This window comes from Biomphalaria glabrata, chromosome 5 (assembly GCF_947242115.1).
Source record: "Biomphalaria glabrata chromosome 5, xgBioGlab47.1, whole genome shotgun sequence".
Classification (NCBI taxonomy): Eukaryota; Metazoa; Mollusca; class Gastropoda; family Planorbidae; genus Biomphalaria; species Biomphalaria glabrata.
This window is the reverse complement of record NC_074715.1, coordinates 3,864,002-3,886,892: the sequence shown is the minus strand read 5'-3', so window position 1 is coordinate 3,886,892 and position 22,891 is coordinate 3,864,002. Positions and strand designations below refer to the sequence as shown.

The 22,891-nt window shown below is 36.6% G+C and overlaps 2 protein-coding genes across 6 annotated transcripts in view; both read left to right on the top strand.

The window, feature by feature from the left end:
• LOC106079432 (deleted in malignant brain tumors 1 protein-like) overlaps positions 1 to 10,209 on the top strand; it is a 53,054-nt gene extending 42,845 nt beyond the window's left edge. For 3 of the 4 annotated variants that reach the window (XR_008777892.1, XR_008777891.1, XR_008777890.1), the window contains 3 exons: positions 1,492 to 1,626; positions 3,122 to 7,427; positions 9,575 to 10,209. Coding sequence is in view for 1 of the 4 variants with exons in the window: in XM_056029053.1 (XP_055885028.1) it covers positions 1,492 to 1,626; positions 3,122 to 3,417 (431 nt within the window). In the remaining 3 variants the exon portion in view is untranslated. Of the gene's footprint in view, positions 1 to 1,491; positions 1,627 to 3,121 lie in introns of all 4 variants that reach the window. The other variant, XM_056029053.1, reaches the window with a different exon arrangement.
• Positions 10,210 to 19,502: 9,293 nt separating this feature from the next.
• LOC106076529 (uncharacterized) overlaps positions 19,503 to 22,891 on the top strand; it is a 35,619-nt gene continuing 32,230 nt past the window's right edge. For both annotated transcript variants that reach the window (XM_056029050.1, XM_056029049.1), the window contains exon 1: positions 19,503 to 19,616. In XM_056029050.1, the coding sequence (XP_055885025.1) occupies positions 19,568 to 19,616 (49 nt within the window). In that variant the 5' untranslated portion in view covers positions 19,503 to 19,567. The remainder of the gene's footprint in view (positions 19,617 to 22,891) is intronic.

The following is a 22,891-nucleotide window of genomic DNA, read 5'->3' as shown; positions in this document are numbered from 1 at the left end:
GGATGCAAGATAGAGCATTTGTTAGAGAGCCTCAACTAAACAGACCTAACTTACACTTTTAAGAACCTTTCCAAAAACAATGATCTCAAGGTCAAGACAAATACAATTAGAACAAATGAGGATACAATTCCGTTGTAGTACTAAGAACAACATGGTTACAACAGAAATGCTAAAAAAACGAAGGGAAAGAGCGTTGTTACACACTAACGACTGATCTATTAAATCTCTGTTGGCAAAGTTCCTGGAGACTGGCGAAAAGGAATTATTGTAAATCTTCATCTTGACAGAAGATAAAAATTACAGAGACATTATCCTCATCTCTGCCTTTGTCGAAGTTTTTAACATTCTTCTGTTTAGATGCTTTTAACTGTATGTAGACAATCGGCTCACAAAACAACATGCAGGCTTTTGAAGAGTCAGATCTTTTGCAAAGCTGATCTTCGTTCTAGAAAATATAAAACAAAGTGTTCATACCAAAAACCAACAGTGACCTGTCCTGTACTATGCTATAATAGCTTGCTCAGGCCTGGATAGTCTCCACCACGGTGAAGTGCGGTCAGGGCGCCCCATGCTCCCCCAGACTCCACGGGCCTCCTGGAAATTGTCCCAGCACGCAAACCACTTTTCTATTTTTGTTTTTTGAATTATAGCCAGAGCATGATGAAAACTTACAGCCTGTTCAGTGGGTAGAATTAGCCCTCCCTGGTGGGCCAAAGAGTCTGCAATAGTGTTGCCAGTCACACCTATGTGACTTTGTACCAACTGCATTATTACAGGGGTTTCATAGCACTGCTTTATGTTGTGTGAGGCCATGATGACAGTGTCAATATTGGTGGGCCATGGTCCAAGGCTTTTCAAAGCCTGTAGTACATATTTTGAGTCAGTGACCACAACAATGTGTGTTGCCATGGAATCCCCTTTGCCGAGTTGAGAGTCAATGACCTTTAAGGCTTCACAGACTGCCATGGTCTCCGCATCAAAACTGCAAACACTACCACATGGTCCAAAGATTTTTACTGAGTAAGAGCCAAGAAAGTCGATGTAGGCTCCATAGCCTGCTCTTCTAGAATCTGTTAATGCCGACCCAACAGTGTATGCAAAAATAGCACTGGGCTTGAAGGCATTAATGGTCTCCAGAGCTAGGATTTGAAGCTCGTTAGATGAACGACTAAGCTTAATTGCATTAGGGTCTACTAGGTTCAATCGTATGTCTGGGGTCGTTGGGCGACACCAAGGGGGAAGGGGATGAAAACGTTGAATGTTTTGTCGGTTGGTGGAGAGGCCAGCTTTATCAGATAGTCTAGGTATTAGATATATATTCACCTCTCTATATATGTAATTATGTAGCTTTTTGTCGGGTAAATATACTTTAAAAAAGAAATATAAATGATTTGATGTAACCCTTTTTTTATTGTCATTATCTATTTAAATATGTTTGTTTAATGATTTGTTAATTTATTTATAAATTTATATATTTTTTTAATGTAAAAGCCTGTAACGAAACACATTTTGGACAAAATTGCACAGAAAAATGTTCTTCCCAATGTTCTCAAACTGTTTGTGACTCTAAAACTGGACGTTGCATAGCATGTATACCAGGCTTTAAAGGTGACTTTTGCGACATACGTAAGTATAAAAATTCATTAATTTAAAATAAATTTTACGCAAAAAAATTTAATTGATGAATTACAACAAATAAAGGTATTAAACTATTTGTACGATCATGGTAATTTAAATTTTGATATTAATTCAATGTTCTCAACCCAGGGACCTTTGTCACTACTATTTCACTTTTAAAAAACACATACCATTGCCTATTAAATTTAGTTTTAGAACAAGAATATAAAAAAAAGGGTTAACCTCCTGTCATCAATTTGGTAAGTAAAGCTAGAACAAGGGAAGTAAAAAAAATCTGCACAAATCTCAGACTCTATGAAGTAAAAACAATTAATATCACAGTCATCCTTGGAGTCTGTGAGATGCGATGGACATCAAGTGGACAAATAATCAAGTTCATATTATCTTTTGGACACAGTTTAGCAAAAAGAAAATTATAATAATAAAAGATCTATAAGCAAAAAGATGTTTTTGGCTAGATAAACGGGTTTGATCTAACGAAAAGGCAAAGAGGCTCAGATAGCAGCATGCAGCAATGACACAAACTCTCTCCAAGTTCTCTGTTTTGGATTAAAGATTATCTAACAAGGCAAGATGGGTAATGACAAACAGAAATAGTATAAATTGACTTATATTCAAATTAGAGAGCCAAATATGAGGTTTATTCAATAATAACAATATACTGCAACTTCATAGTAGTTACACAAATATAATCCAATTTGATATATAATTACATCCGCACAACAGCGGTATCAAAGATATCCGATATAGTAAGTCTTGTAGAGTACAAATATAACGTAGCATTACAGCGGGTAACATAATAACTTCCTTATCATCTTGGGACTTTTTTTTCGTGGCGCTGGTATTCATAGAGCTATTACTAAATGTACAATAACTTGACTATATCATATACTGAGTAGGTTTTAACACGCTATTACAAACAGTGGCATAGCTAGGGCGGAGGAGAAAGTCCAAATTTAAAAATCACTTCCAGGGCCCCAACTTGAAGATTCCCCCAAATGAGTGTCCGAAAATTGATTTTACAGTTAAATAATGCGCCATTATCTCATGTCAAGATGTCAATTGTCAAAATGCAAGGGCCCCTAAAGAGGTCAATCCCCCAGGTCCTCCAAAACTAGACTACGCCACTAATTACTAACCACAGCTATTGTCGACGACAAATGTAAAGATGATAATCTAGAGCTAAAATTGATTTATACATGTTTCAAGTATCGGTTGGACACAAAACCTTACCCACGCGCAAATTATTTTATTATGTAGCATATATTTTACTGTATTTGTATAACTCAACCAGACATACGTTTAGGCTTTTAAAAAATGTGATTTTGTTATAAGTATTAAACCTGTTATGCTAAAACGATTATTAAAAGTTTGTCTTTTATCGATATGCCATGTTGATTGATATATAAATAATCTATTATAGATTTGTTCATTTCATCAAACTCACTAATCAATGAATATGTCTTTGGACTATTTTTACTAGGCTCAGATATCCAGGAGTCCTCTGTTGCCATTAGCGTGGCAGTTGGTGTGGGCGCGGCTGTAATTCTCTTAGTGGTTATTGCTGTTGTTCTTTACAAAAGACGAGTTCAACAAGCGAAACAAAAATCAGAGGCTGGTGTTGAGAATGTCGTACAGTCAGGGGAAGTAGATCATTACGACAAAGTTCAACCTGAAGACACTAGCAAAGTAGAATATCAGAAATGCTTAAACGAGAGCATATATGAAAATATTCCTAGAGAAATGCTATATGAGACTATTTCCTTCATTGAAAAATGACATAGCATATAGTAATCAGCCGTATTTTGTTTCAAGAATGGTTTTAAAGAAGAAACTATTATTATTTAGAATCACGTTAGCTCTGTATTTTGCAAAACTTTTATCAACCCTGTCTGTTTGGTAAAAAAAGTTAAGCACCTTATTTATCCCATACAAAATCTCGGATCATGTAAAAAATTTGCACAATTATTTTTCGTACCTGACAGAACTAGAATCGTTTTAAAAAAATAATCTAATAGTTAATAAAGTATTGGTAATTAATTCTGAGCAGGGCACGTATCCCGTATGGGAGACGAACGTATGCCAAAAGCAGTCTTATTTGGTGAGCTAAAAGTGGTCTACGTAATAGAGGTGCCCAACGGAAACGATTCCAAGACCAGCTTCGGCGCAAACTTGCCTTAGCTGACATAGAAGAGAGCATGCGGCATCAGAACGAGACATCTGGAGGTCACTCACGAAGGCCGCGGGATACACATTAGAGACCAAAAGAAAATCCGCTGACGAAGACAGGCACAGTAGGAAAAGGAAAATTGAACTCGACCACCTGCGGACACGGGTTTGTTATGCTTGCTGTGGGTGTGGAAAAATACGCAGGTCAAGGCTGGGCCTGTGCAGCCACGGGAAATACTGCATTTCTCACTCATCTCTGAACTCGAAGACAAGCCTTATTATAATAATAATAATAATTATTATTATTATTATTAATTAATTAATTAATTCCTATGTTTACTATCGAACAAGGGAAATTAATTGTGTATGACAGATGTGGTAGTATAAGTTAAATTACGTCCCTTGAGTAGGCTTGCGCCATGAGTTTAGTAATATTACTTTTTTTCAATCTGTTTAAAAAGCGATCCTAGCAATTTTAACTGCTTCTCTCCCTTCCTTCACTAGTTCGATAAAACAAAGTGCTAGGATTATAGCGCATTGAGAACGTTAACTCTTTCTCTCCTTACTGACGATACCAGCGTTGATTCTACCAGAATGTGGTAAATAATTACGGAGAGAAAGAGTTAAAAGGATGACATTGCGCTAAAAAGAAACAATTGCTAAAAATATTTCTTATCACCCAGATTTATTATTGTTAGTCTAGGTCAGGGGTTCTCAACCTGTGTATCGTGACCCCCTTGGGGGTCGATTGACGATTTGCCAGGGGTCGCCTAAGACCATCGAAAATATGGATTGTTATTGTCTATTCTTATAGTGCTGTGTGGGTGGTGGTCGCGGCAGAGCGGGAGATTATAATAAGGGGTCGCCGAGTAAAAAAGATTGAGAACCGCTGGTCTAGGTTTATTTAATCACATAACTGATTGAATATATCTGACAAAATTACACTTAATATAAGCTTTGTTTTGTTTTTATTAAGCTACTTTTGATGTCTTTTTTGTTTTTGTACTGCAATCAGTCTCAAGGAAAACTGTCCTCTACATTTACTTATTAATGATTTCAACATAAATTGTACTTAACTCAGACGATGAAGAGTTAGGCTTAGGAACGGGTTAGGATTACAAATCTTGTCGATTTCGTGGCGACACTGTCTTCTCTAGCATTAGATAGGAAACTTAAAGGGTTTGCTTGATTTAAGTCATAACAACATATGAGTTTTATATCAGCAAACAAGAGCAGCAAAGATAACGATTAGTGAGAAAACTGTCTTCGTTTAATGTTAGTGAACAGGCCTTGGCTATGTTTTATCACGCTCACATCTGCAATATTTTAAGTTTTAATATGACTGCCTGGTACGGAAATCTAAACTCCTTAGTATCCTAAATGCTGCTGGTGAAACAAATCCCATTTGGGCAGCGGTTTGAGACAAACATCTATAAAGAAGCTAAAAGGATTCTGGAAATAAAGAAATACAGACAAACAGACACAAAACTGGTTTGTTCCCCTGGTAATCAAATCATTAAAGAGAAACGATCTGTTATAAACTTTTTACATGTAAATTTTGAGTGAGTCTGGTGTGAATGTACATTTTTTTTTCTAGTTCAATGTTTTATTTGATGTAATGTACAAATTGTAAGACAAATTTCCATACGGACAATTTACTTATTATTATTATTATTATTATTATATTTTTCACTGTCTGGTTATTATTATTTTTATTATTATAATAATTATTATTATTATATTATGTTAGAAATGAGCAAGTATTCATTCTTGGGCCCTACCAGGGTAGAGTTTCGTTAAAGAGATACAAAATTAAGTGTCCACTAAGAAATTTTCTGATGATGTAGCAGGTCTGAAGCAGTACCGCCCTCTGACAGGCAAAGAGCATTTTCTTTAGAATGTTAATGGGCTTGAAGCTATCTGTGAGGTCAGTTGTCATTATCCTCTCAGTTGATATAACAACAGGGTATATTGTTATTTTAGACAACTTCTATAATCACTTAATTTGCAAGCCTAGGTTCCCATATTTCTTTGTTTTGTCCATTTGTCCAGTTTTTCTTAAATTTAAATCATTATTATTATAACTTTTATATAGCGCTACTTTCATATATGCTATATGCTTATAGCATGCCCAGAGCGCTTTTGGTCCAATTTCATTTCTGGACCGGTGGGGGTATCTAGGAGTTGGTTTTCCGTGCTGCCTTAGGCAGCTCAGTAAACACAACTCTGCCCGAGTCGGGTGTCGAACCTCGACCCCCGCCCCCCCCCCCCCCCCTTGTAGGGAGCCAAGCCAAGCCAAGTTCAAAGCGCACTTGGCTTCTTGACCCTTTAACCTATACTATTTGTTTTGTTATTATTATTAGTAGTAGTAATACTGGTAGTAGTGGATGTAGTAAGCGTAATGTTTTTATGGTGCTGGCCACATAACATCCTTGTTAACCTTCATCCACTAATAGAGTGTAAGGTATGACCTGTGTACCATTATCTTTTTCCTTAATGTTGATATGAACGTACAATACATTTTTTTTTAATAAATGCACGCTTATGTCGTGGAATTATAATACATTAAATTATTACATTAAATTATTACAATGTATTTTGAAATGTATGTTTTTTCAAAGTATTAATTGTATATGTTAATTAATATGCATGCAAATTAAACCTGTTATAGACTGTAGTGTTGGTTTCGCATGGCTGTTAACGTGGAAGTTTTAATGCTTTTAAGCGTACCATGACCTATAAACTGCTTCCAGTGGCACGCGTCACTAGTAGCCTGACAACCAGTTCAACCCCTGGCCTTGTGGTTCAAATATTGAGCCATTCCGAACCACTGACAGGAGAAGGTGTAAAGGCGAATAAATGGCGCATTAACCAGTAAACTTTGGGCAGGCTCGTTAGCCTTGGTTGGCTACCCATCTAGAAGAAGGAAAACTTTTAATCCAAACCTCCGCTGCCTTGCGACTATGCCCAATCACCGAAAAGGCTTCGTGAGACAACCCTGAGGAAAAATTTGGAGCTGTGGACCCTTAGCCAGATTGAGGCACACTGCGCTACAACCTAAAAGAGCCTGCGGCGCTACTGATCCCAAACTGTATCGGATATTTCCGTTCCTTTGTTCACATCAGCTGCGTGGAGAGGGGGGAACTGCTTTGTGGCTGACATCGTTCCGACCATAAATAATGCCCAGGTTTCAACTATGAACCATACTCGATACGACTGAAGGAGGCCAACAGATTGGAGTGTGAAGACATGCCATACTTATAAAAACAAAACAGTTGAGAGACTATTTACAAACAGTAAAACAAAAAAAGACATTGATAATAGGATGATGCTTAATGTAAAGTAATTTAAGTTATTCTCAATGAATAAACAATGCGAAGTGGATGAGAGGTAGAGTGTTTGGCTTCTGAACCAAGGGGTCTTGTTCAAAATCTGGTTAATGCTAGCATTTAGGACAATTTTGAGACTACCTAGTTCTAATGGGTATCTGGTATATGTGTGTGTGTGTGTGTGTGTATTTGTTTGTCTGGAGATATCCACTTAAGAAATGTATTATCTTCTTTCGTTGGTCCATAAAAAAAAAGATGTTTAACGAATTGACCTTATTTTATTTCTTTTTAGTTTAAGACTAAGACTAAGACTAAGACTAAGACTGCTTTATTGATCCTTACGGAAATTTGTTGTGATTACAAGGACTCGTTTCTCATATAAAGACAACACAACAGAAAAATACACATAAATACAACAGACAACATAAAGAGTTCATTCAGCGACTACACACAGGTATCTTGGTGCATTTCATGTTCCCTGATCAATGAGTGGCGGTGATAGAGTCTGACCGAGTGAGGTACGAACGAGTTTTTGTACCGCTCCGTTCTTGTTTTGATTGACAGCAGTCGCCCACTTCGCGACGACCTGGCGTAGTTCTGATGGAGCGGGTGGCCGTTGTCTTCCAAGATTTTTTCGATTTTTCTTAGGCACGTTTGTTCAAAAAGTTCCTTTAAATGTGGTAATGTTGTGAGTGTAATTTTTGATGCTTTTTTAATGATGTTTTCTAGACGTTGCAACAGTTTAGATGAGGCGTTGCCTTGCCAACAACTTATTCCGTATGTTAGCAGATTTTGTACTGTCGCGCCGTAAAATGTCTCAAGGATCTTCTTGTTTAATTTAAAACTGTTGAGTTTGTATAGAAAAAAGAGTCGCTGGGCTGTTTTCTTTGTCAGAGTTCCAAGGTGGTCTTCCCATGAAAGCTTGTTGTTGATGATAATGCCTAGATATTTATATGCCTTTACTTGTTCTATAGATGTAGTGTTTATTTGCAGTTCACGTATAGTTTGTTTTTTCTTTCTAAAATCTATTATAAGTTCTTTAGTTTTTGTTACATTCAGTTCTAGAAAGTTGTCGGTGCACCAGTTTGTAAACTCTTCTATCGAGCTTCGATACTGAGTTTCGTCTCCTGAAATAAGACCGACTATGGCAGTATCATCAGCGAATTTAATGAGTTTAACTGAGTCATAGATGCTTCTTATGTCATTAGTGTAAAGAGTGTATAGCACAGGAGAAAGTACACAACCTTGTGGAGCACCCGTACATAGTACTCGAGTTGACGATTTGGTGTTGTTGACTTTAACATACTGGGGCCGTTGGGTTAAAAAGTTTAGAACCCATGCTTGCAAGTAAGGGCTTACATTTAAGTTACTCAGTTTGTTTATCATTAGATGTGGCTGTATGGTATTGAAAGCCGAGGAGAAATCTACGAAGAGGACTCGTGCATATGTTTTGGGTATATCGAGATGCTTATAAAGCTGGTCCAAAAGCAATAGAATGGCATCCTCAGTTCCTCTAGCTGCTTTGTATGCAAATTGGTGAGGGTCTAGGCTGTTATTGACTTTTGCTACAAGTTGTTTCAGAATATATTTTTCAAAACATTTCATAACAATAGGTGTTAGTGCTACTGGGCGGAAATCATTTAAGCAATCTATTTTTGGTTTCTTAGGCACTGGTATGATTTCTGAAGTTTTCCAGATGTTTGGAATTACGCACGTTTGCAATGACTGGTTAAAGATATGACAGAAGATAGAAGAAATTTGCCCCGCACATAGCTTGATCAGCTTGCCACTAATTTTGTCCGGTCCACAAGCTTTTGTTACGTCTACTCTCTTAAATAACAATGTCACTTCATCCTCCGTTACAAAATTGACGTAGGGCTCTTGTTTTCCTTTGGACAGAGTGTTGAAAAGTTCTTTGTGTAGTTCAACAAAATCTTCTTTGTCAAAACGAGAATAGAAATAATTTAGTTCGTTGGCGAATTTCTCATCATCAGCCACTAAAATTTGTTTTCGTTTTGAGGCGCAGCCTGTTATTTTCTTTAATCCCTCCCAGCATTGTTTTGAGTTGTTCTTTGCAAAGAAATTCTCAATTTTTTCTTTGTATGTTTTTTTCCCTTCAATTATTGCTTTTCTCAGTTTATTTTTAGCATTTATAAACTCTTCGTTGCTAGCCTTATACTTTGTTTTCTTTTCAGTAATAAGGTGTTTGATTTTTTTGGTCATCCAGGGCTTATTGTTTCCATAGACTTGTATTGTTTTTGTTGGAATTGTTAACTCCTCGCAGAATGATAGATATGAGGTAACAGTTTCTGTTAGTTCGTTTATGTCTGGACAGTTCTCAATAAAGATTTCCCAGTTAGTTTTCTCAACGCATCCTCGTAGTTTTTCTACAGCCTCTTCAGACCACATCTTGACCGTTTTTATAACTCTCTTTGTAGTTTTAATCAGGTCAAAGTATGAAAACTTAGCAAGAAAGCGACAATAATTTATTCTTTGATAAAACTGTCCGTGCTCTAATCATAAATCTTACAGAATGGACATTATACATTTCGGTCAAATAATAATAATATAGGTCAGTGAGCCTGGAAGTAAAAATTACAGATAATTTAAAGTTGAATCCTTAAGATGACAGCTGATAACATTATTAGAAATGTCGTTTGCTTACACAATCAGTGCCGGCCATGGTCCACAGCAACCTATGCGGTCACAGTAGGCCCCGTACTTTCATAGGCCCAGCGCAACTTTCAGGTGTAAATTATTAAATAAAACTATTATAACTTATATATGGTTGCATGTGGCATCAGAACGAGACAGCTGGAGGTCGCTCATGAATGATGCACATTTGAGACCAAAAGAAAATCTGCTACTGAGGACAAACGCAGACGGCGAAAAGAAAACCTAAATCAAGCACCTGCTTGCCCTAGATGTGGCAAAATATGTAGGTCACAGCTGGGGTTGCCCAACCTCGGGAAATACTGCATTCCTTACTAATCTTCGGACTCGAAGATTGTATGTATATATATATATATATATATATATATATATATATATATATATATATATATATATACAATGACATCAACTCTCAATAAATAATAGCTAATACACCAACACCAGTCCGAGAAGCAACTGTCCAACCTTCCTGGAAAGGGACAAGATTCCACCGACTAATGCACTCTCTCTCTCTCTCACACATTCAAGAAATACTAAACCATTCATAACACGTGCGATACTATTCACATTCATAACCTGGGAGTACTTAAACAAGGGGATGTAACTATCATACCAAGATAACACAGTAACATGTTCACTCTCGCCATACCTGCCCATTACAAGAACCATAACTAAATAAAACCAACGGAATGTCAAACCTTGGTTGTTATTATGTTGAAGACGAATTAATATTCATTCTATGGCACTGCCAGGGTCAAGCCTCTTTATAGAGAAACATAATTCATTGTAGGCCCTTTAACAATGTCCACTGAGAAATTTTATGTTGATGTGGCAGTTCTGCAGGAGCGCCCTCTGACACCCAAAGAGAAATCTTCTTAGGAATATTACGAAAGGTATCTATGAGGTCAGATGTCGTCATTATCTCCTCATTTGATATAACATCAGGATATATTGTTATTTTAAATAAATTGCATAACCGCTTAATCTCCAAGCTTTCGGTTCCCATATTTTCTTTTTTTTTTCCATGCCAGTTTTCCTTGTATTATATTTATAAGTATAGTAGCGTTTTTTTTTTCTCCTTTTTTTTTAATTAACAGCAGATCAAGGCGACTAATTTCATCGTTTCGTCAGTCTGTGACATAATGGGGAAATAACTATTTTTGATTACTTGTAAAGACAGGAGTGATTCCCCTTACATAGTTTTTAGAAGTTCCTACATCTGGCTTGTTTGCCCGTACCTGTTGTATTTGGTCGAAAGACATTGTACTTAGCAGAATCTTGTTGACCGTGTCACGGCTGTGATGTCAAGAGAGACCAGATGGCCACACAAAGCACTAAACCACCCAGTCACCAGTCCTGTTTACAAGCTTGTTGACTTCTGATGAAGTTTAGGATATTAAGTCTATTTAGAGTTGATATGTATTTTCTTTTGTATAAATTCACTATGTAGTCTACTAATATTTTTATTGCACATGAGTACTTGACTAGATTTTGATAAGTTTAAGCTGATGATGTAAATTTAGCGATTTTTTTTTCACTACAATAGTGGACTACTTAATGTTGTAGAGAATTTTGATGATTTTGTAAACAGAGGATTTAATGGGGAAATGTTGAAATGGTAACTTAGTAGAGATGTTAACTTGTAATTATTTTGTTTGATACTGTCATTTTCCCCATTGGTTTAAGTTTAATGCCTTGTGCGTCATGTTTTCCTCACAAGGGCATTTTTAAGGTGGGGGTGTGACATAATGGGGAACCAACTATTTTTGATTACTTGTAAAGACAGAAATGATTCCCCTTACGTAGTTTATAAAAGGCCTTGCAAATTGTGCTTAGTTGCCACTTGCTCCTGAACTACCAGCTTGACCAGTTGACCTGTGTTGTGAATAGTATTTTTTTCAGTTAGTGGTCGTGTGTCATGGGGTACTCGGAGAAGTGTGCCCTGCTCTAGAGATCTTTGGGCTAAGTATGTCTTTAGTATTATTGTATTTTATATAATGTATTTATTGGTAGATAAAGCCTCAAATGATTTCCAGGCAGTATATTTTTACCCTGGTGTTCTGCATCCTGGGGTACTCCCAAACGTGACATAATTTTGTAACCTTTCTCTGAGGGATTCAACCTGTATTGAAACATCAGATGGGCTTTACCAAATGGATGTCTATAGGTGGGATTCTATGAAGCTTGTAGGCTCATAGGTTTCCTGAAGCCTATAGTTCATCATGACCCTTTTGGTTTTTTTGGCTTAAAGTGGCTAGTGTCAGTCTGAAGCTTGTAACCCCAGAATGGTCAAAAGTTGTCATGTGTTGACCTGAGGCCTGTGACCTTTTTTTTTTGATAACCAGAATGTGACGATAATGTAACATATGACTAGGTCTGTGTGCTATACTACTTTTGAGTATCTTTTGTTTACTTTTCGTTGTGTCGGCCTGTGAATTGATGTCCATTTATTTACACATTTATTTTACTCATGTAAATAAACTTTGTAGATATGTTTACCTGCGACTTTGTAAAGTCTTTTGTTGCATACATTAGTTGAATTGTATACCTGGAGGCATGGACGTAGCCAGGGGGGGGTTCTTGGGGTTCAAACCCCCCCCCGAAATGAAATCCCTCCCCCCCTTGTGGGGGGGGAGTCGGAATTTAGTGACTGATTTTTTGCTTTGGTTTTCTTTATTTTAGGTGAGATTCTAATACTAAACCATCATTTGCCCTAGCAAAACCAAAGGGGTTTTAAGTTTAAAATGCCCTACCAGGGGGGTTCGAGTTTAAAAACCCCTAACAGGGGGGTTCGAGTTTAAAACCCCCAGGGGGGTTCGAGTTTAAAACCCCTACCAGAGCTATTCGAGTTTAAAAACCCCTACTAGGGGTTTTGAGTTTAAAACCCCCTACCAGGGGTTTTAAGTTTTAAACCCCCTACCTGGGGTTTTTGCAGTTAACTCCCCCTCTTCTATAAAACAAAACAAAAAAAATGCAAACGAAAATCCTTTAATTCCAAGAGCACAGTTAAGGAAGATTTTGATTTTAAAACCCCGTCAAAAATTTACGATAAACCCCCTCTTTAATATAAAAAAAAGCTAATTACGCACTCAAAATGTTATGAGCGTAGATAAATGGGTTTTGACTCAGTTTTGAGTTTAAACCCAACTTCAGTGGGGTTTGTAGGTAAAAAATACCTCTTTTTAATAATTAAAAAAAAAAGCAAATTATACACTAAAAATGTTATGAGTGTAGTCTATGGGGTTTTGAGTTTAAACTCCCCTCCAGTGGAGTTTGAAGCTAAAAAGTACCTCTTCAATATAAATAAAAGAAAATTACTCACTCTAAAATCTATGAGCGTAGTCAAAGGGGTTTTGAGTTTGAACCCCCCGCCATCTTCAGTGTAAGAAAAAAAGCAAATTACGCACTCAAAATGCTATGAGCGTTGCCGAAAGGGGTTTTGAGTTTAAACCCCCATTCAGAGGGGTTTGGTGCTAAAAATACATCTTCAATATAAAAAAAAAAGCAAATTACACACTAAAATTATTTGAGCGTAGCCAAGCCAATCGGGGGTTTTGAGTTTCTTCTACAGATGGCTTTTTTTTTTAAAGTTTAAAACCCCTCCAGATGGTTTTGAGTCTAAGATCCCCCTACAGAGCATTTTGAGGTGGAAAACCCCCAACAGAAGATTTTGACTATAAAACTTCTATTTTCGATATAAAATCTAAAGCAAACTAAAGTCACTTAATTCCAAGAGCGTATTCAAGAGAGGTTACACATTTTTACCAGTGGCAGGGCTCCATTAATAAACTGCAGTGAATAGTCATCTACTAAAATCGAAAAACACTAAATATAGCTCAACAAAGATGGCTAAGACAGATTTCAAGAGTCAGTTATAGAGATCGGATCTAAATCAAGGAAATCCTATGCCGAACTGGGGGTCGACCCCTTAGTAAGATTGTGAGAGAACGACGCATGAGGTTTGCTGGACATGTTCTCCGACAAAATGAATTACACATAAGAAGAGTTGCAATGATATCCTAGTACAACTTGACGCCACTCATTCATTGTGGTCCTCATGGCAGGTGGGAAGAGGCTTCAGACATTACCAGTGACAGATTTTTATGGAAACTGCTTGACGTCAAATGCTCCGAACGGCGTGGGAGGGTCTAAGTCAGTAAGAATAGCACATTAGGTTTTTAAAATAAAAATTTTTAAAAGCATTAAAATGGACTGTAGATACCTCAGAATATGCATTTTGTTGGCTTTCCATACCAGAAATAGTGCTTGGCAGCGGGGCTTCGCCCCGCGCTTGGGAGCTCCTGGCGCTCCCCCAGACCCTCTTGTTAGTAATGGCGGGGAGTCTACAATTTTATGGAAACAGTTGGATGACAAATGCGCCGAACGACGAGGGAGGGTCTAAGTCAGTAAGAATAGCACATTAGGTTTTTTAAAAAAGAACTTTTTAATAGCAGGAAAATGCACTGTAGATACCTCAGAATATGCATTTTGTTGGCTTTCAATATCAGAAATAGTGCTTGGCGGCGGGGCTTTGCCCCGCGCAGGGGAAGCTCCTAGCGCTTTCCCAGACCCCTTTGCTAGTACTGTCGGGGAATCTACAATTTTCCACTAACTCATGGAAGAACCTATTCTAGGGCACAATAAACGTCTTCCGAAAGAATGAAGGGTCAGAATGTAATAAAGATTATGTACACACACACACACACACATAAATACATACAATTTTTTTTTTCGCGGAGGAGGGGGGTCGGGGGGGGTGTAGAAAAAATTCACCCCCCCCCCCCAGAAAAAAAATCCTGGCTACGCCCATGCCTGGAGGTTATACCTAATAACCTAGGCAGTACAAGAAGGGACCAGTACACCTCTGGACGAACGTGCCGCCAGCACACTTTTAACACCGATCTGTTGATCTAAAATATCTAAATCTAGCTATAATTCTAATTGAATATTTTTAGCTATACCCGCTAATAGATAAATTAATTGATCAAAATTTTCTTATATTGAGTGGGTGCTCTTTTAGAATCAATCCCCATTAATATGTAACATGGGGTACTCTTACAAGCAACCTCATTTCATTTGTAACATACACGATTATCCAAAGTGTATTTAACCCTTAAAACGCGTTAGGGAGTTTTAGCCTCTAAACATCAGTATTGTAATTCCATTTTGTTTGTACTCATTGCACTCATTGTAAAACAGCTCAGCACTTTAAGGGTTAAGCTAAGAAAGTCTAGATCTTAATATGAAACCTTATTCCACGTCAACAATGGCAGTGTATGTTCTGAGAAAAATTAATTGCCAATGCTATGTTATATTTTGTTTTCGTTTAAGAACAAGTTTTTATACATTGTGTCTCTGTTGTGTTGTTAAAGCTGCGTTTTAATATTATATTGTTCTTGAAAAGTGACAACATTGTCAAAAATTACAAATAAAAAAAATGAGGCCAGTCTTTAAGTAATAACAAATTAACATAATTTATATTCGGCTAAAAATAATGGATTTAAGTAAAATAAAGTATCCTATTATTAAACCTAATTAACAGATGTAACATTTGCTTTTTTATATTTTTGGGACTTACACTTACAGTGTACATTGCAGGATAGGCCACTCTAGTAAAGTACATTCCCTGTGTACATAGCAGGATATGCCACTATTGTAAAGTACATTCCCCGTGTACATAGCAGGATATACCACTAGAGTAAAGTACATTCCCAGTGTACATAGCAGGATATGCCACTATAGTAAAGTACATTCCCAGTGTACATAGCAGGATATGCCACTATAGTAAAGTACATTCCCAGTGTACATAGCAGGATATGCCACTATAGTAAAGTACATACCCAGTGTACATAACAAAATATGCCACTATAGTAAAGTACATTCCCAGTGTACATAGCAGGATATGCCACTATAGTAAAGTACATTTCCAGTGTAAATAGCTGGATATGCCACTATAGTAAAGTACATTCTCTCTGTACATAGCAGGATATGTCACTATAGTAAAGTACATTCCCTGTGTACATAGCAGGATATGCCACTATAGTAAAGTAGATTCTCTCTGTACATAGCAGGATATGTCACTATAGTAAAGTACATTCTCTCTGTACATAGCAGGATATGCCACTAGAGTAAAGTACATTCCCAGTGTACATAGCAGGATATGCCACTAGAGTAAAGTACATTCCCAGTGTACATAGCAGGATATGCCACTATAGTAAAGTACATTTCCAGTGTAAATAGCTTGATATGCCACTATAGTAAAGTACATTCCCTGTGTACATAGCTTGATATGCCACTAGAGTAAAGTACATACCCAGTGTACATAGCAGGATATGCCACTAGAGTAAAGTACATTCTCAGTGTACATAGCAGGATATGCCACTATAGTAAAGTACATTTCCAGTGTACATAGCAGGATATGTCACTATAGTAAAGTACATTTCCAGTGTAAATAGCTTGATATGCCACTATAGTAAAGTACATTCCCTGTGTACATAGCAGGATATGCCACTGTTGTAAAGTACATTCCCTGTGTACATAGCAGGATATGCCACTAGAGTAAAGTACATTCCCAGTGTACATAGCAGGATATGCCACTAGAGTAAAGTATATTCTCTCTGTACATAGCAGGATATGCCACTATAGTAAAGTACATACCCAGTGTACATAGCAGGATATGCCACTATAGTAAAGTACATTCCCAGTGTACATAGCAGGATATGCCACTAGAGTAAAGTACATTCCAAGTGTACATAGCAGGATATGCCACTATAGTAAAGTACATTCCCAGTGTACATAGCAGGATATGCCACTAGAGTAAAGTACATTCCCAGTGTACATAGCAGGATATGCCACTATAGTAAAGTACATACCTAGTGTACATAGCAGAATATGTCACTAAAGTAAAGGACATTCTCTCTGTACATAGCAGGATATGCCACTATAGTAAAGGACATTCTCTCTGTACATAGCAGGATATGTCACTATAGTAAAGTACATTCCCAGTGTACATAGCAGGATATGCCACTAGAGTAAAGTACATTCCAAGTGTACATAGCAGGATATGCCACTATAGTAAAGTACATTCCCAGTGTACATAGCAGGATATGCCACTATAGTAAAGTACATACCTAGTGTACATAGCAGAATATGTCACTATAGTAAAGGACATTCTCTCTGTACATAGCAGGATATGCCACTATAGTAAAGGACATTCTCTCTGTACATAGCAGGATATGCCACTATTGTAAAGGACATTCCCAGTGTACATAGCAGGATATGCCACAATAGTAAAGTACATTCCCAGTGTAAATAGCTTGATATGCCACTATAGTAAAGTACATTCCCTGTGTACATAGCAGGATATGCCACTATTGTAAAGTACATTCCCTGTGTACATAGCAGGATATACCACTAGAGTAAAGTACATTCCCAGTGTACATAGCAGGATATGTCACTAGAGTAAAGTACATTCCCAGTGTACATAGCTTGATATGCCACTATAGTAAAGTACATTCCCTGTGTACATAGCAGGATATGCCACTATTGTAAAGTACATTCCCTGTGTACATAGCAGGATATACCACTAGAATAAAGTACATTCCCAGTGTACATAGCAGGATATGTCACTATAGTAAAGGACATTCCCAGTGTACATAGCAGGATATGTCACTATAGTAAAGGACATTCCCTGTGTACATAGCAGGATATGCCACTATAGTAAAGTACAGTCCAGGTGTAAATAGCTAGATATGCCACTATAGTAAAGTACATACCCAGTGTACATAGCTGGATATGCCACTATAGTAAAGTACATTCTCTCTGTACATAGCAGGATATGTCACTATAGTAAAGTACATTCCCTGTGTACATAGCAGGATATGCCACTATAGTAAAGTAGATTCTCTCTGTACATAGCAGGATATGTCACTATAGTAAAGTACATTCTCTCTGTACATAGCAGGATATGCCACTAGAGTAAAGTACATTCCCAGTGTACATAGCAGGATATGCCACTAGAGTAAAGTACATTCCCAGTGTACATAGCAGGATATGCCACTATAGTAAAGTACATTTCCAGTGTAAATAGCTTGATATGCCACTATAGTAAAGTACATTTCCAGTGTAAATAGCTTGATATGCCACTATAGTAAAGTACATTTCCAGTGTAAATAGCTTGATATGCCACTATAGTAAAGTACATTCCCTGTGTACATAGCAGGATATGTCACTATAATAAAGTACATTTCCATTGTAAATAGCAGGATATATCAGTATAGTGAAGTAAATTCCCTGATAAATAGATTTATATGTCACAGTATGAATCAATTACTGATTAATAAAACAACAGATTTAAACATTTATTTAATTTTGTTTCCTTACAGAGAACGTTTTTCAATACTTACAAATTATTGAAAAAAAAATTGTGGATGTTGTTATGGACCATTTGAAATTTTACTTTATGTAATTGTCCCATCTAGGATATAGTATTTTAAGTAATAGCTTAGCATAATTTGTTTTTAAAATAAATAATAGCAAAAATGATGTTATCGCCCATTGAAGAAATCGTCGTTATTAGATTGTGTACAGTTTTACTACAAAAGTAACTAGCTGAGACAACCTCCTTTATTAAACTTTTTAATTAATAGGGCCTACATGCGGAAATATTCGAAAACGTAGATTCTGTTCCAGATGAGTATTTTATAGTCCTCTAGTCACATTTAAATTAATTTTTTGGCCAAAAAGCTTTTTTATTTCCAAACAATATGCATTAAGGTTCAAATTTTAAGGAAAATTGTTAGAGCCTTCTTAAAGAAATGTGTCCACCCATGAGAATCCAGGATTTAACCACTCCAAACGTGTGATTTGATTAGAGATCTCACAAAGACTGCGGGACAAATATATGAGACGCATAGAAAAGCTATTTTTGAAAAAAAACTTTTAAAAGACAGCCATCGGAACACGGCTTTGTCTGCACGAAATACTGGAAAATATGCAGGTGGCATCTGGGTTAGCGTGGTCATGTGAAACAGTGCACACTCATCCTTTATCTTCAGAATCGAAAACATTGACATCATTATTATTGGGAAAAACTGTATAATGTCACTTGCTAATGTAATTTAGCATCTCTAAAATGTGCGCAAGCAGAGCAGACTATCTGAATTGTCTTTCTTATTTGTCAGCTGGCCTGTCTACTAGTGATACTCTTTTAACTGCTGTAATATGTAAAGAATGGATAACTTCTGGACCAGTGTCGTTAATTTGATATTTCACTACACTACTTTGTGTTTGGTATGATTTATGAATGTGCTGCGATGGAATTATAAATGAATTTAATCTCATATAACTAAGTAACGAAGCCGAATGTTTTCAGTATTTAAAGAATGAATTAATCTTTTAAATTAAAACAGAGGAGTATTTAAAGCATCAGTATTTCTAAATTACATTGATTAAATTCTCAAATGTGTATTATTATATTTCAGAAAAGAATAAAATAAAATATATTTGATCTCTCATTAAATTATTTCTATTTTGACTACTCGATAGAATAGTCAATGCTAAAAAAAACACTTTGTGAATAGATCTTGGACTGAAATGTATTCTACTTCCTGGTTAATTTGATAAAAAAAATGTAATTGGTTGAATGGATATAATTCAAATGTAGGGTCATAGTTCTATTCTGTATACTTTACATATTGTGATTTCATGTAGGCCACACATCACTGTGACTTTTTTTTTACTTACTTAAACCAAATAAAATGATTTTATGGATACTGTTTTATTTTATAATTTCAGTGGATTGTCAAGGTAAACATTTTTAATAGTTGCTTTCTTTTTTTTTTTTTTAAGAAAACATGATGCAGCTCCTTGGAATTTCTATTATTTTTTTATTTCATTAATTAAATAAATTCTTATATATTGTTACGATCTCTCTTCCTAATCAGGCCTAATTATTATTGAAATGAAAATAAAATGAAAAATAATAGTTCTTAATACGGTAGCAAAACAAGGTATAATTCGTAAAGTATATCGATGAGACTTTATGGAATCTCTTTAATTGCTATTATTGCTATGGTGCTATTTTAAAATGATTTTAAAAAGAATGAATTTATTAAGAACAATTAGTTGAAAATAAAATAGCAAATGTTATTGACTTTAAAGAGGTTTTAAAGTTTGAAGGCTTGAAATCTTAAAAACCTTTTTTTTTTCTTATTTACAAAAAGTTAGTTGTGGTATAATTTTATGTTTAAGATTTATTAACATATATTTTTTTAAAAAGTAACGTTTAAAATATGTTCGTTTTTGTAAGGATGCATCTTTTCAGACGACGTTATTTAAAAAGTATATAGTCCGTCCAACGTGGTTTGATGATGACTTTTTGATGATGAGCTTTTTGCACATGGTTTTCTTGCCCTCCACATGTGGCTGGTGAGACCGGATAGTTCGGCTTTTTTTACAGCATGTGACAAGAGGAGTACGTGTGTATGAGTCTAGGAGACTTCACTTGCGCTAGATTTATACATACAGGCACAGATCCAGCTGATGAAGCGGATCTAGGCCGTACGCAGTTTAGCTGTAGAGGCAGAGATCAACTTCTGCTACCGGTTGTAAAAGCCAATGACTCTTCTTGGAAGAGATGAATTAATCAATGAAGACTTTTCAGCTCTTGTTGATTGCTAGGTTAAGGTTTAGAGATGCCAGGGGGTGGTAGAGTGAGGGAGAGAGGTGAGTATTTTAAAATTTCCCTCCAGAAAGAAGCGCAATTATGAAAAACGTTGTAAGATACAGACTAGAATTGAGTTGAACAGTTGAGGCGAAATGTAAGAAAGCACTATGAATTATTGCGTCGCGATGAGAAGGGGAGAGAGAGACACACAACGTGGTGACCTGCGAAGATTATCTCCGCTTAAACCTCTTCACCAGTCCAGCTGAGGAATCTTACCTGTCGTCAGAACCATATTTATGTCCCCTCCTACGTCTACCCTCTGTGCCCAGAGGGCTGAATAGGGAGAGATGGGAGGAGAGGTAAGGTAACATTCTCTCAGTGTGATAAACGAAAAAGGGGGAGGGAATGGTAGGTGTGCCTAGAGTTAGAAAAGATAAGGTTTGACAAGGTGTTTGAGTTTGAATTAAATACATGCTGTTGACGTGAATGATAACTAATAGGTGAGCGAATGATGTTCCGTCACAAAGGCCGACGTCATGAAGCTCTAACATGAGCTTCCACACTCCGTACTGAAGTCGCATTGGCTGCCTGGTAGTAGCCCATGCTTTAGATCAGCGGTTCTCAACCTTTTAGGCTCGGCGACACCTTTTTACAATTCCCCCCCCCCCACTCTGCCGTGACCCCCTCTCCCGCAAACACACACAGTAATAGAAGAATAGACAAAAACAATTCTTTTTTTTATGGTCTTATCCGACCCCTGGCAAATCGTCAATCGACCCCCAAAGGGGTCGCGGACCACAGTTTGAGAACCCCTGCATAAGCCGATGTAATAGAATAGTTATAAAAATTGTCTATCATAGAGAAAAGAGTTGTCTCCCGGTTTCATTTCCACTTGTGTTCATATGGACAAATATGACATTTTAAAGTCGTAGTATACACTCTGGCTTCCACATAATTAAGCCGATAAACTCTTTCAAAAAGAGCTTATTCATCTTTTTGTAGACCTCTGCGGGAATGAAGTCAGCTCCTCGCACTTTAACGTATGCAAGCTGTTGAAAAATTAGATTAGTTTCCTATTGCTTTGGGGGGAGGGGGCATCCATTTTCTCATTTATTTGTACTTGCTTTAGCCTGTATACGGCTGAATCATTGATAATGGAGAGTATATTAGAAATCCTTTTAAAATGCTCCGCCCTGAGTTTATTTTGTCCTTATTTGTCAATAGATTTGTCCCAACATTTTTTACTAGATTGAAGAAGTCATAGTGGGTACATAACAGCTAACAATTAAAATATGTAAACAATTTGTATCGTGATTTGGGGGCATGAGGCTGTCGTTAATTCCATGTTTTTGAAGCTCTAATAATTTAGTCACTAATGATTAGTCACTAAACAATTGCGACTTCACGTCGTACTTTACTGATTTTACCGCTCCAGTAGAAAGTATATCCGAATTCTCTTTCGTAGAGTTCGCATTCGTCTGCAAGCTGAGTCTCAATGCTGCTATGTCTATGTTGTTATGGTGGAGTTCCCTGGGTTTTCACCTCGTGTGGATGGACAATGGTCGGGGGACTTAAGTCTTGATTGCCTTTAGCTTGTTAAAATGTGGTGCTTGATTTGACAGTAATTTGTGATTAAATGGAATCTTATTTAAGGCAGCAAACAATCACGTAACAAGTACAAACGTAGGATGTTAAAAGATGATACGTGAAAAGAAGCTAGAACTAATAACGTATACCTGTTGGTTGGTATTTTAGTTTTTTGTTTGTTTTGCCAAATACGGATGGCAATTGTTTGTGTGAAATCTATTATTTGAAGTATTTGTTTTTATAAATTTATTTTAATTTTCCTGCCAAGACATCTAAAAAAAACAACACTACGCATCGATAATAGGTTATTTTATTTATTTAAAAACAAATTACAACTTAAAAGCGTCAATATACGTTTTGAAATCGCTTATTCAGCATATTTACTTTTGATTTCTTAAAAAAAATAAAAACAAAACAAATAAGACATAAGCATTGAATAAATCCTTTCTTTTGACATATTTACATTTGATATTTTTACAAAATGCTATATAAACCTTGTCAACTCTCTCGTGTTGATAAAGACATTTTATTAGTCTAACTAGGCCGTGAGTCGAAGGGGATTTTTCGTTCTTACGTCATATGTTATACCTCCCAATCAGTTTATTAAATACAGATGTATATTAACAATGTAATTGTTAGAACCAAGATTAATACAGCAACAGAGCCCCAGCCCCTTAACGTGGTAGAGCTCTTCATATAATTAGGAAGCATAGCATTCAAGGGAAGTTGATAACCGTCAGACCAAAACCAGTAGTACTTTTGGACGCCTTTAGGCAAGAGCTAGGCGGAATAAATCGATCCGCCTACCTACAAAAGTCAATGTCTACCA